The 13,643-nt window shown below is 47.0% G+C and overlaps 1 protein-coding gene across 1 annotated transcript; it reads left to right on the forward strand.

Moving 5' to 3' along the window:
- Window positions 1-12,252: 12,252 nt before the first annotated feature.
- On the forward strand, window positions 12,253-13,137 carry LOC148378450 (janus kinase and microtubule-interacting protein 3-like). The gene is made up of 3 exons (XM_088367900.1): window positions 12,253-12,383; window positions 12,504-12,569; window positions 12,631-13,137. Exons 1-3 carry the CDS (start codon window positions 12,351-12,353, stop codon window positions 12,757-12,759), a joined length of 228 nt encoding a protein of 75 aa, XP_088224026.1. The 5' UTR covers window positions 12,253-12,350; the 3' UTR covers window positions 12,760-13,137.
- Window positions 13,138-13,643: the final 506 nt, after the last annotated feature.

The following is a 13,643-nucleotide window of genomic DNA, read 5'->3' on the forward strand; positions in this document are numbered from 1 at the left end:
CAACAGGTAAGGGCCCAAAGCCAGCCCGGCACTTACTTGCACGCTTACTGGCTTTTGAATGCCACTTTCCATTTGTCCGTCCTAGAGGAACAAAGAGCTGAAAGAATTCATCGAAGCTCAGAAGAGACAAATCAAACAATTGGAGGAGAAGTTTCTGTTTCTCTTTCTATTCTTCTCCTTGGCCTTCATTCTGTGGCCCTAACACCAGCTGGTGAGTGAGCTCCAGCGGCACGGCACTCGACACCTCCGATACACTGCCAGCCGGTCTCAGACGTTGGCAGACGCTCCGATGCCAACGTATACCCCCCGCCACGGTGACAGAGGCACCGCGTCACACCGGCGCTCATCCAATCAGAAGGCAGGAAAAGCAAATTCACATGCAGGGCACTTTTGAACCAGAAGAGAGCGCCACAAAAAACGGTTGTTGCCCCAAACGCGCACTAAAAAGGGTCAGAATAACAAGAGTCCCACTGGCCAGCCGGGGCCACCCGTCCAGCTGTTTCTTCAGGGGGGAAAAAAATTGGAGTCACCGGTGAGTACATTTTGCATTTAGCTCTGCTTTTCTGCTTCTGTCTTCAAGTGTGTGGCATCCTGCGATCAAAGATTCAGCCAACCCCAAAGCGGTTGACCTCAACGTCCCACCACCATGCCTACCAGAGCAGGTGACGTGATGCTTTGGACATCCTTCCGTCTCAGATGCCCAAAAGTACTCTTTGCCACATCTGCGGCAATACGGTGTCTTTTCAAAGGTGCAAATAAATCCAGCGTGGGCGGAACACGCACGTCTTCGGTTTTTCCCGCTTTGTTTGTGTGACAGCTGTTGTGAAAATTTTATACAAATAAAGTTGTATAGTACAGGTTTGGCCAAGCCGCAACTCCCGAACCGCATGCGGCTCTTTTATGTTCATATCAACATTTGTGTGTGTGTGTGTGTGTGTGTGTGTGTGTGGGGGGGGGGGGGTTGTGCGTGTTGGCTTCACTTGAGTTCAATTTGGTATTTTGGTCAAAAGCGCATGTGGTGAAATTCCACAAAGTAGGATGGGCAAACACATTTCTTTAAACTATGAGTGTCAATTGGGCTCTCGAAATGGCAGGGAAAAGATGCACAGCAAAACGAAAATACGTAGATGAACACAGGACGTTTTAATCAGAGTGGGAAAGTTTCTATTTTTTGTTGAACGTGATGGCAAACCATTCTGCCTGATATGTCAGACCTCAGCGCATTTCAAAGATTCAAATCTTCAGCGCCATGCACTTCAGCTCACTCCATGCTAACATTGATCAGGCGTCGAACCCGCATCATCATGCTTAAGAGGTGGCCATGCTAACCAGTGCGCCATTATGTCAACGCATAATAACTAAGTCTACTGGTCAAAACAGCGGTTACTATATGACGTCGCTACGTCGTGGTCACGTGACGCAGACAAGACGTCAATGGACGTGGGCAGAGTTAACTTGTTTAAAAGGGAGTAGGCAGAAGAAATATTTAATTTATTTAAATCTATTTTGAGTGCACACCATTATGCCAATGCATAACAACTGTAAATCTACTAAACAAAACAGCGGTTGCTATATGACATCTGCCACGTCGTGGTCACGTGACATACGTGACGTCGATGGGCGTAACTTTCGCCGGAATTCAAATCCGCGGGGAGAGTTAACTTGTTTAAAAGAGAGTGGGCAGAAGAATTATTTAATTTATTTAAATCTATTTGGTGTGTGCGCCATTATGTCAATGCATAACAACTGTAAGTCTACTAAACAAAACAGCGGTTGCTATATGACGTCTGCCACGTCGTGGTCACGTGACGCGGACGTGACGTCGACGCCTACTTTACATCCCACCGATCACAGGACCCCTCGGCTGCATAACCGTGCCCCCTTCCCAACCAATCGGATTTGCTATACGCGAAAACGACGCCAATGGAAAGAGCTTCCGCCCAAATTTAAATCCGTGGGCGTGGCTCGCAGCAGGAAGTAGGAAAATGGCGGCGATGTTGACAAAGACACAGCGGATGGTAACATACGACTAACAAGAGAAATATTTTTATTTTCTGCTTGCAACTGGACCGTCCAGAGCGTACACGGTAAGTACAACTCATCGTTTTTAAAAAGAAGTACTTTTGTTGCCCTGAAAAGCGAGTGAGCGTGGCGTTTGTGGGGGACGTCGAATTTCGACGATTCTTTCTGGTCAACGGTTGTAAATGATTGTGTTGATTAAAAAAGAAAACTTGATGTAACTCTACTTTTAACTGCCGTTTCAGATAGATTTGGAATTGCATCACATCCAATTTTGCCTAGAGCGTACACGGTAAGTAACACTCGTTGTGTTTAAGGAGATTTACGTTTGTAATAGCAGAAGTGTAGCCGCGTTGCGTTGTACGTGTGAATGTTGGTCCGGGCGAAATGTTAATGTTTAATTTCATTCCTTTAGGTTCCACGGTGTTTGTTGGCTGCAAGTTTTCCACTGCAAGAAGAGGCTCATATCATTGACCAGGAGCGAGCTACAATGGTGAGTAGCCATAACATTTATGTTAAACACTTCCTATTTCATGTCTAACAGTACTTGATTTAACAAATAACCATAAATAAATACAGTGTGGGCACTGAAGTTAACATATGTGATTATACTGCCTAATCTGTCACCGAGTAGATTGTTGCAAAGTAATATAAGATCCAAAGTTGTAATTCAGAATAGTTTTCAAAAGAAGGCCATTAGAATTATATACAAGTCTGATTACCCTGAACAAGCTATTAATTAAATCACAAATTCTTCAATTCAAAGATTTGGTAGATTATCAGACAAATAATGTCTAACAGTAATTGATTTAACACATCACGATAAGTAGATTGAGTGTGGGCACTCTCAAGTTAACATATGTGATTATACTGCCTAATCTGTTACAGAGTATGTTGTTGCCAAGTAATGTAGAATAGATCCAAAGTAGTAATCCAGAATAGTTTTGAAGAGGCCATTAGAATGATAAACAAATCTGATTACCTTGAACATAATAACAAGCTAAGTGTTTAATATGTCCTATGAAGTCAAAATTGGGCACCATCATGTGGTGAAATTTGGAATTGCATCACATCCAATTTTGCCTGGGAACAAACAGATTACATAAATCTTAGTTTTGAATAAGCCACTCCTTCTCAAACAAGTAAACTCTGCCCATTTTGCGCAGTAGATGTTCTGTTAATATCTAGTATTTATACAAAGTCATAATTTAAATTGCTTTCAACCTTCATTCATCGGTTCAACCAACATTACTCGCTCTTATTACCAACTTGTATTGATTTAACTAAGCGTTTAATACTTCCTATCAGGTCTCAAATCGAGATTTGGCAAAATACAATTTCAGCAAATCCAATTTTGCCAGGGAACAAAAATAGATTAAATAAACTAAATAAGTCCTCTTCCCATTAAATAAATCAGAAAAGTCTGTCTTGTAACCAGTCCTCTTCAAACAAGTAAAGTCTGCCCATTTTGTGCCGTAGATTTTGTGTCTATGCCTAGTATTTAAACAAAATCATAATTTAAACGACTTCTTTCCTTCATTCACTTTGGAAATTTGGAATTGCAGCAAATCGAATTTTGGCAGGGAACAAAAATAGATCAATTAAACTAAATAAGTCTTCTTCCCATTAAATAAATTAAAAAAGTCTGTCTTGTAACCAGTCCTTTTCAAACAAGTAAAGTCTGCCCATTTTGTGCCGTCGATTTTGTGTTAATGCCTAGTATTTATACAAAATCATAATTTAAAGGACTTCATTCCTTCATTCACTTTGGAAATTTGGAATTGCAGCACATCAAATTTTGCCTGGGAAGAAAAGTAGATTAAATAAATTTAATAAGTCTTACTACTTCCCATTAAATAAATTAAATATGTCTTACTTGTTCCCACTCCTTTTCAAAACAGTAGTTTAAAACGAGGGCCCTTCACTCAATCTTTAACCTCAACCCCGCACGTTGTGTTGTATCTGTGAATGTTGGTTGTGGCCAAATGATAGTTTTCTTTCATTCGTTTAGGTTCCAAGAAAACTTGATGTAACTCTACTTTTAACTGCCGTTTCAGATAAGCGGGTATTACGTCGCAGTCATGTGCCGCGGATATGACGTAATTGCCCGAACCTCCGATTCAAATCTGTTGGCGCGATGGCCGTGAGCCACTGAGCAGCGACGATTATCAACAGAAATATCTTTATTTTCTGCTTGCAACTGGACCGTCTAGAGCGTACACGGTAAGTAACACTCATTGTGTTTAAGGAGATTTACGTTTGTAATAGCAGAAGTGTAGCCGCGTTGCGTTGTACGTGTGAAAATTGGTCGAGGCGAAATGTTAATGTTTAATTTCATTCCTTTAGGTTCCACGGTGTTTGTTGGCTGCAAGTTTTCCACTGCAAGAAGAGGCTCGTATCATTGACCAGGAGCGAGCTACAATGGTGAGTAGCCATAACATTTATGTTAAACACTTCCTATTTCATGTCTAACAGTACTTGATTTAACAAATAACCATAAATAAATACAGTGTGGGCACTGAAGTTAACATATGTGATTATACTGCCTAATCTGTCACGGAGTAGATTGTTGCAAAGTAATATAAGATCCAAAGTTGTAATTCAGAATAGTTTTCAAAAGAAGGCCATTAGAATTATATACAAGTCTGATTACCCTGAACAAGCTATTAATTAAATCACAAATTCTTCAATTCAAAGATTTGGTAGATTATCAGACAAATAATGTCTAACAGTAATTGATTTAACACATCACGATAAGTAGATTGAGTGTGGGCACTCTCAAGTTAACAGATATGATTATACTGCCTAATCTGTTACAGAGTATGTTGTTGCCAAGTAATGTAGAATAGATCCAAAGTAGTAATCCAGAATAGTTTTGAAGAGGCCATTAGAATAATAAACAAATCTGATTACCTTGAACATAATAACAAGCTAAGTGTTTAATATGTCCTATGAAGTCAAAATTGGGCACCATCATGTGGTGAAATTTGGAATTGCATCACATCCAATTTTGCCTGGGAACAAACAGATTAAATAAATCTTAGTTTTGAATAAGCCACTCCTTCTCAAACAAGTAAACTCTGCCCATTTCGCGCAGTAGATGTTCTGTTAATATCTAGTATTTATACAAAGTCATAATTTAAATTGCTTTCAACCTTCATTCATCGGTTCAACCAACATTACTCGCTCTTATTACCAACTTGTATTGATTTAACTAAGCGTTTAATACTTCCTATCAGGTCTCAAGGCAAGATTTGGCAAAATACAATTTCAGCAAATCCAATTTTGCCAGGGAACAAAAATAGATTAAATAAACTAAATAAGTCTTCTTCCCATTAAATAAATCAGAAAAGTCTGTCTTGTAACCAGTCCTCTTCAAACAAGTAAAGTCTGCCCATTTTGTGCCGTAGATTTTGTGTCTATGCCTAGTATTTAAACAAAATCATAATTTAAATGACTTCTTTCCTTCATTCACTTTGGAAATTTGGAATTGCAGCAAATCGAATTTTGCCAGGGAACAAAAATAGATCAATTAAACTAAATAAGTCTTCTTCCCATTAAATAAATTAAAAAAGTCTGTCTTGTAACCAGTCCTTTTCAAACAAGTAAAGTCTGCCCATTTTGTGCCGTCGATTTTGTGTTAATGCCTAGTATTTATACAAAATCATAATTTAAAGGACTTCATTCCTTCATTCACTTTGGAAATTTGGAATTGCAGCACATCAAATTTTGCCTGGGAAGAAAAGTAGATTAAATAAATTTAATAAGTCTTACTACTTCCCATTAAATAAATTAAATACGTCTTACTTGTTCCCACTCCTTTTCAAAAAAGTAGTTTAAAACGAGGTCCCTTCACTCAACCTTTAACCCTATTTATTCACCTTCTAGGCTAAGTGTTAAAGGCTAAGTGTTAAAGGCTAAGTGTTAAAGGCTAAGTGTTAGAGGCTAAGTGCCAGAGGCTAGGCGCCAGAGGCGAGTTTTTGTGGGCTGAAGTTTTAGTGGGGTTAGTGTGAATACAATCCAAAAGAATACAACAGAATACAATACAATAGAATATAATACATAGATTAAATTATATAGCTCTTACTACTTCCCATTAAATAAATTAAATACGTCTTACTTGTTCCCAATCCTTTTCAAAAAAGTAGTTTAAAACGAGGGCCCTTCACTCAACCTTTAACCTCAACCCCGCACGTCACATTGTGTTGTATCTGTGAATGTTGGTTGTGGCCAAATGATAGTTTTCTTTCATTCGTTTAGGTTCCACGGTGTTTGTTGGCTATGTTTTCCACTGTCAGAAGGATGAAAATACAAAGTACAACGCTTGGACGTGGGCGAAGACGTCACCGGTGAGTCCTTCCTTCCTATTTATTTACCTTCTAGATGCTAGAGGCTAAGTGTTAGAGGCTAAGTGTTAGAGGCTAAGTGTTAAACACAATACGAACAACACAACGATACTGCACTGAACAACACGATACCGCACTGAGAAACACGATACCGCACTGAACAACACGATACCGCACTGAACAACACCATGCCGCACTGAACACCATGCCACACTGAACAACACCATCCCGCACTGAACAACACCATGCCGCACTAAACAACACCATGCCGCACTGAACAACACCATGCCTCACTGAACGACACCATGCCGCACTGAAAGACACCATGCCGCACTGAACGACACCATGCCGCACTGAAAGACACCATCCCGCACTGAACACCATGCCGCACTGAACAACACCATCCTGCACTGAACAACACCATCCCGCACTGAACAACACCATGCCGCACTGAACAACATTATGCCGCACTGAACATTATGCCGCACTGAACAACACCATGCCGCACTGAACAACATTATGCCGCACTGAAACACACCATGCCGCACTGAACAACACCATGCCGCACTGAACAACACCATGCCGCACTGAACAACACCATGCCGCACTGAACAACACCATGCCGCACTGAACAACATTATGCCGCACTGAACAACACCATGCCGCACTGAACAACACCATCCTGCACTGAACAACACCATTCCGCATTGAACACCATGCCGCACTGAACAACACCATCCCGCACTGAACAACACCATCCCGCACTGAACAACATTATGCCGCACTGAACAACATTATGCCGCACTGAACAACACCATGCCGCACTGAACAACACCATGCCGCACTGAACAACACCATGCCGCACTGAACAACACCATGCCGCACTGAACATTATAACGCACTGAACAACACCATGCCGCACTAAACAACATTATGCCGAAATGAACAACACCATGCCGCACTGAACAACACCATGCCGCACTGAACAACACCATGCCGCACTGAACAACATTATAACGCACTGAACAACACCATCCCGCACTGAACAACACCATGCCGCACTAAACAACATTATGCCGCACTGAACAACACCATGCCGCACTGAACAACACCATGCCGCACTGAACAACACCATGCCGCACTGAACAACATTATAACGCACTGAACAACACCATCCCGCACTGAACAACACCATGCCGCACTAAACAACATTATGCCGCACTGAACAACATTATGCCGAAATGAACAACACCATGCCGCACTGAACAACACCATGCCGCACTGAAAAACACCATGCCGCACTGAACAACACGATCCCGCATTGAACACCATCCCGCACTGAACAACACCATGCCGCACTGAACAACACCATGCCGCACTGAACAACACCATGCCGCACTGAACAACACCATGCCGCACTGAACAACATTATGCTGCACTGAACAACACCATGCCGCACTGAACAACACCATGCCGCACTGAACAACACCATGCCGCACTGAACAACACCATGCCGCACTGAACAACACCATCCCGAACTGAACAACACCATGCCGCATTGAACAACACCATGCCGCACTGAACAACACCATCCTGCACTGAACAACACCATCCCGCACTGAACAACACCATGCCGCACTGAACAACACCATGCCGCACTGAACAACACCATGCCGCAATGAACAACACCATCCCGCACTGAACAACATTATGCCGCACTGAACAACATTATGCCGCACTGAACAACATTATGCCGCACTGAACAACATTATGCCGCACTGAACAACACCATGCCGCACTGAACAACACCATGCCGCACTGAACAACACCATGCCGCACTGAACAACACCATGCCGCACTGAACAACACGATCCCGCATTGAACAACACCATGCCGCACTGAACAACACCATCCTGCACTGAACAACACCATCCCGCACTGAACAACACCATGCCGCACTGAACAACATTATGGCGCACTGAACAACATTATGCCGCACTGAACAACACCATGCCGCACTGAACAACACCATGCCGCACTGAACAACACCATGCCGCAATGAACAACACCATCCCGCACTGAACAACACCATGCCGCACTGAGCAACACCATGCCGCACTGAACAACACCATCCCGCACTGAACAACACCATCCCGCACTGAACAACACCATGCCGCACTGAACAACACCATTCCGCACTGAACAACACCATGCCGCACTGAACAACATTACGCTGCACTGAACAACACCATCCTGCACTGAACAACACCATCCCGCACTGAACAACACCATGCCGCACTGAACAACATTATGGCGCTCTGAACAACATTATGCCGCACTGAACAACACCATGCCGCACTGAACAACACCATGCCGCACTGAACAACACCATGCCGCACCGAACAACATTATGCCGCACTGAACAACATTATGCCGCACTGAACAACACCATGCCGCACTGAACAACACCATGCCGCACTGAACAACACCATGCCGCACTGAACAACACGACGTCGCACTGAACAACACGACGCCGCACAGAACAACACGACGCCGCACAGAATAACACAATGCCGCACAGAACAACACAATACCGCACAAACAGTTTTAGATAATATTACGTCGCAGTCATGTGACGCGGACATGACGTCAATAGGCGGAACTGACTGATTGATTCTGGTACTAGTGCTGTGTTGCATTGGTGTGTGCATGAAGAGGCGGAGCTTCGCTACCGCCAGCTGACGCAAGAATATCAAGCGCTGCAACGAGCCTACGCTCTGCTAGCCCAGACCAGCGAAGGGGACTACGACGCCGAGAAGGAGATCAAGGTGGCGCCCCTTCCCGCAACCCCCGGCCGGGTCGCAGCCTCCCCGTTCTCACCCAGCCTCGGGTGTTCTCTGGTCTGAAAGGAGGAGGAGGAGCCTCCCTCCTCGTCCTTTCAGACCAGAGAAAAGCTGATGGTAGAAATGGGTCACTATCAAAGCAGAGTAGCAGATCTGGAGTCAGCGCTGAAGCAACAAGGACAGGTAAGCTCATCAATGAGCACACCTTTTTCTCAGACAAAATAGCTACATTCTTCAGTCACTCATCCGTCTGGCATTACTGGACCGACCAACCCCCCCCCCCCCCCCCCCCCCCCCCCGAACGTGGCTGGGAAAATGCGGAGAAAAGCAAATGTCATTTTCCAGTCAACCAAAGAATTTGTGGATGAAAATGACACAACATTCCAAAGCTGTCCACGCGTTTGTCTCTTCTAGAATGTCAAGTGGGTGGAGGAGAAGCAGCTGCTGCATCAGAGCAATCAGCAGTTGGCCGAAAAGGTGACGGAAAGAAAGGCGCTGGGCGGAGTCGCTTGGCGTCACACCTGTCGGGAAGCCCCGCAGATGAGGTCTGACTGTCTTTTCAGGTCAGGCGGATGGAGGCGGAAGAAGCGCGTCTGAAAGAGCACATCCAGGATATCCGAGACCAAAACGAACTGCTTGAGTTCCGCATCCTGGAGCTGGAGGTGGGAAGACTCGCACAAGCGTGTTGAGGCCAGAGATGTGACGGACGGACGGACGGACGGACGGATGCATGCCTCTGCCTTTCAGGAGAGGGAGTGGCGCTCCCCCGTCTTGAAGTTTCTGCAAGTCCGTTTCCCAGACGGCCTCAGCCCTTTGCAGATCTACTGCGAGGCCGAGGGCGTGAGCGTACGTAAGGCGTCCCTCGCAACCCTAACCTTAACCCTGACTGCTTCGACACCACTGACTGGGACTTGTTTAAGCAGGCAGCCACCTACAACGATTGGACGGACATAGAGGAATATACTGACTCTGTTACCTCTTACATCACGAAGTGCATCGATGATGTGACTTGCTCGAAATCCGTCGTCACTCGCGCGAACTGGAAGCCGTGGCTGACGGGGGCTGTCCTCAGACTGTTGAGGGCCAGGGACAAGGCTTTCAGAGCAGGGGATGAGGCTGGCTTGAGGACAGCGAGGGCCGACCTGTCCCGAGGCATCAAAGAAGCGAAGAAGGCGTTCTCGTGCAAGGTCTCCACCCACTTCAAGGACAGCAAGGACGCACGTAGCCTTTGGCGGGGCATTCAGACCATCACGGACTACAAGCCCGCGCCGAGGAGCTGTGAGGGCGACGTCCGTCTGCTGAACGATCTGAACCGCTTCTTTGCTCGCTTCGACGCCCAGAACGGCACTTGCCCGCTGAAGACCACTCCCCCCCCACACGAGCAGCCCCTGCGCCTCTCTGCCGACGGTGTGAGGAGGGCGCTTGCCGCTATTGACACCCGTAAGGCGGCGGGCCCTGACAACATCCCGGGTCGAGCGCTGAAGGACTGCGCTGGGGAGCTGTCGGGTGTCTTCACGGACATCTTTAACGTTTCCCTGCAGCAGGCCATCGTCCCCTCGTGTTTCAAGGCTGCCACCATCGTTCCTGTGCCGAAGAAACCTGCACCGTCCTGCTTCAATGACTACTGCCCTGTGGCACTGACGCCCATCATCATGAAGTGCTTTGAGCGGCTGGTCTTGGAGCACATCAAGTCCGTTCTCCCCCCCACCATTGACCCTTTCCAGTTTGCGTACCGTGCCAAGCGGTCCTCTGAGGATGCCATCTGCTCTGCCCTCCACTCGGCCCTCACCCACCTGGAGAGAAATGACTCATATGTGAGGTTGCTGTTTGTGGACTTCAGCTCTGCCTTCAACACCATTGTGCCGCAGCGACTCATCTCCAAACTCGACGAGCTGGGCCTCAGTACCTCCCTCTGCAACTGGATACTGGACTTCCTCTGTCAGAGGCCTCAGGTGGTGCGTGTTGGCGACAAAATCTCCGCCAGCATCACGCTGAGCACAGGGGCCCCCCAGGGCTGCGTGCTCAGTCCATTGCTCTTCACCCTGCTGACGCATGACTGCACTGCGACCTACAGCGACAACCGCATAGTGAAGTTTGCTGACGACACGACTCTGGTGGGTCTCATCACGAAGGGCGACGAGACTCGGTACAGGTCAGAAGTTGACCTTCTGACCACGTGGTGCAGGGACAACAACCTCCTGCTGAACGTCGGTAAGACCAAGGAAATCATTGTTGACTTCCGGAAGGGTCACAAAACACACCTGCCGCTGATCATCGACGGTGCTGTGGTGGAGAGGGTGAGCTGCACCAAGTTCCTGGGGGTGCACATCAGTGAGGACCTCTCCTGGTCCGCGAACACCTCGTCACTGGCAAAGAAAGCTCAGCGCCGCCTGTACTTCCTGCGGAAGCTCAGGCGTGCATGTGCTCCTCAGGCAGTCCTGTCTACATTCTACCGTGGCACCATTGAGAGCGTCCTCACCAGTTGCATCGCTGTCTGGGGTGGTAACTGCACTGAACAGAACTTGAAGGCCCTGCAGCGCATAGTGAATACGGCTGGTAAGATTATTGGTGCTTCGCTTCCCTCCCTGAAGGACATTTACACCTCCCATCTCACCCGCAAGGCAACCTCGATTGCCAGAGATGTGAGTCACCCGGCTCACTCTTTGTTTGACCTTCTGCCCTCTGGGAAGAGGTACAGGAGCCTGCGCTCCCGCACCACCAGACTCGCCGACAGCTTCTTCCTCCAGGCTGTTAGGGCCCTGAACTCGCTACCCCCTTCTGCGTAGCGTGCGGCACTGTTGCGCTATTTTCGGGAATGTCTGCTGTACGCGCACTTGCTCTTTTTTGTTTTTTTCTTTTTGTGCTCCTCTTAATTATTTATTTATTTATTGTTGTGTTATTTATTCATTATTTATTCGGCACGCTTTTGTTATACTTGTTTAATGTTTGTCTGTTGTGAGCCATGTCTTGTCACCGTGGGATAGGGGGGTACGAAATTTCGGTTTCTTTGTGTGTCTTTGGCATGTGGAGAAATTGACAATAAAGCTGACTTTGACTTTGACTTTGACTTTGAACCCGAGGTCCCAGAACACCTTACATTGCTCCTTGCGCCTTTCCCCCGGACATCGTCATCAGTGATCTGATGAAGAAGCTGGACATCCTGGGCTATAACGCCGTAAGTGTATGTCGAACTCCTTATGTTCGCACTCCACGAGACTCGGCGGCTCAAATGTGACTTTTGGAAGGCTTTGCGCTGAAAGAAGCTTGTTGACGCTGTGCCTTTGGGCTCTTGCAGAATCTCACCAACGAGGAGCAGGTGGTAGTGATTCACGCCAGGACCCTTCTCACCCTAGCCGAGAAGGTAACGCGCACGTCCACGCACGCTCTCGCATTCTGCTTATGTGACAGCAGCCTTTCCTCAGTGGTTAGAATACATCAAAGTGACCAAGTCAGCACTTCAACAGAAGATGTTGGACATTGAAAGTGAGAAGGTAGACAGACACGCGACATCAGCCAAGGGGAACTCCGGCAATGTGCCCCAACAATTCTGACCTTGAGCTGTGCTAGGATATGTTCTGCAAGCAGAAGGGCTACCTGGATGAAGAGTTGGACTTCAGGAAGTGTTCCATGGACCAGGCTCATAAGGTAAGCCGCCCTCAAATCTCCCGCCGGACCACTGATGGACGAGGATTGCGGCCCAGAGGATCCTGGAGCTGGAGGCCATGTTGTACGAGGCGCTACCGCAGCGGGACTGCCCCGCCACGGACGGCGAAAAAGCCAGCCACGCTGGCGTGAATGACGTGCTGACGGCGGATCAGAGAGAAGAGCTTAGGAGCGCCGTGGACCAATGGAAGCGAGCCCTGATGTGCGAGTTGAGGGAGCGCGACGCTTGCATCCTCCAAGAGAGAATGGATCTGCTGCACAGCGCGCAACAGGTAAGGGCCCAAAGCCAGCCCGGCACTTACTTGCACGCTTACTGGCTTTTGAATGCCACTTTCCATTTGTCCGTCCTAGAGGAACAAAGAGCTGAAAGAATTCATCGAAGCTCAGAAGAGACAAATCAAACAATTGGAGGAGAAGTTTCTGTTTCTCTTTCTATTCTTCTCCTTGGCCTTCATTCTGTGGCCCTAACACCAGCTGGTGAGTGAGCTCCAGCGGCACGGCACTCGACACCTCCGATACACTGCCAGCCGGTCTCAGACGTTGGCAGACGCTCCGATGCCAACGTATACCCCCCGCCACGGTGACAGAGGCACCGCGTCACACCGGCGCTCATCCAATCAGAAGGCAGGAAAAGCAAATTCACATGCAGGGCACTTTTGAACCAGAAGAGAGCGCCACAAAAAACGGTTGTTGCCCCAAACGCGCACTAAAAAGGGTCAGAATAACAAGAGTCCCACTGGCCAGCCGGGGCCACCCGTCCAGCTGTTTCTTC

Source organism: Syngnathus floridae, unplaced genomic scaffold (genome assembly GCF_059516105.1).
Source record: "Syngnathus floridae isolate MCC-2025c unplaced genomic scaffold, RoL_Sflo_1.0 HiC_scaffold_45, whole genome shotgun sequence".
Lineage (NCBI taxonomy): Eukaryota > Metazoa > Chordata > Actinopteri > Syngnathiformes > Syngnathidae > Syngnathus > Syngnathus floridae.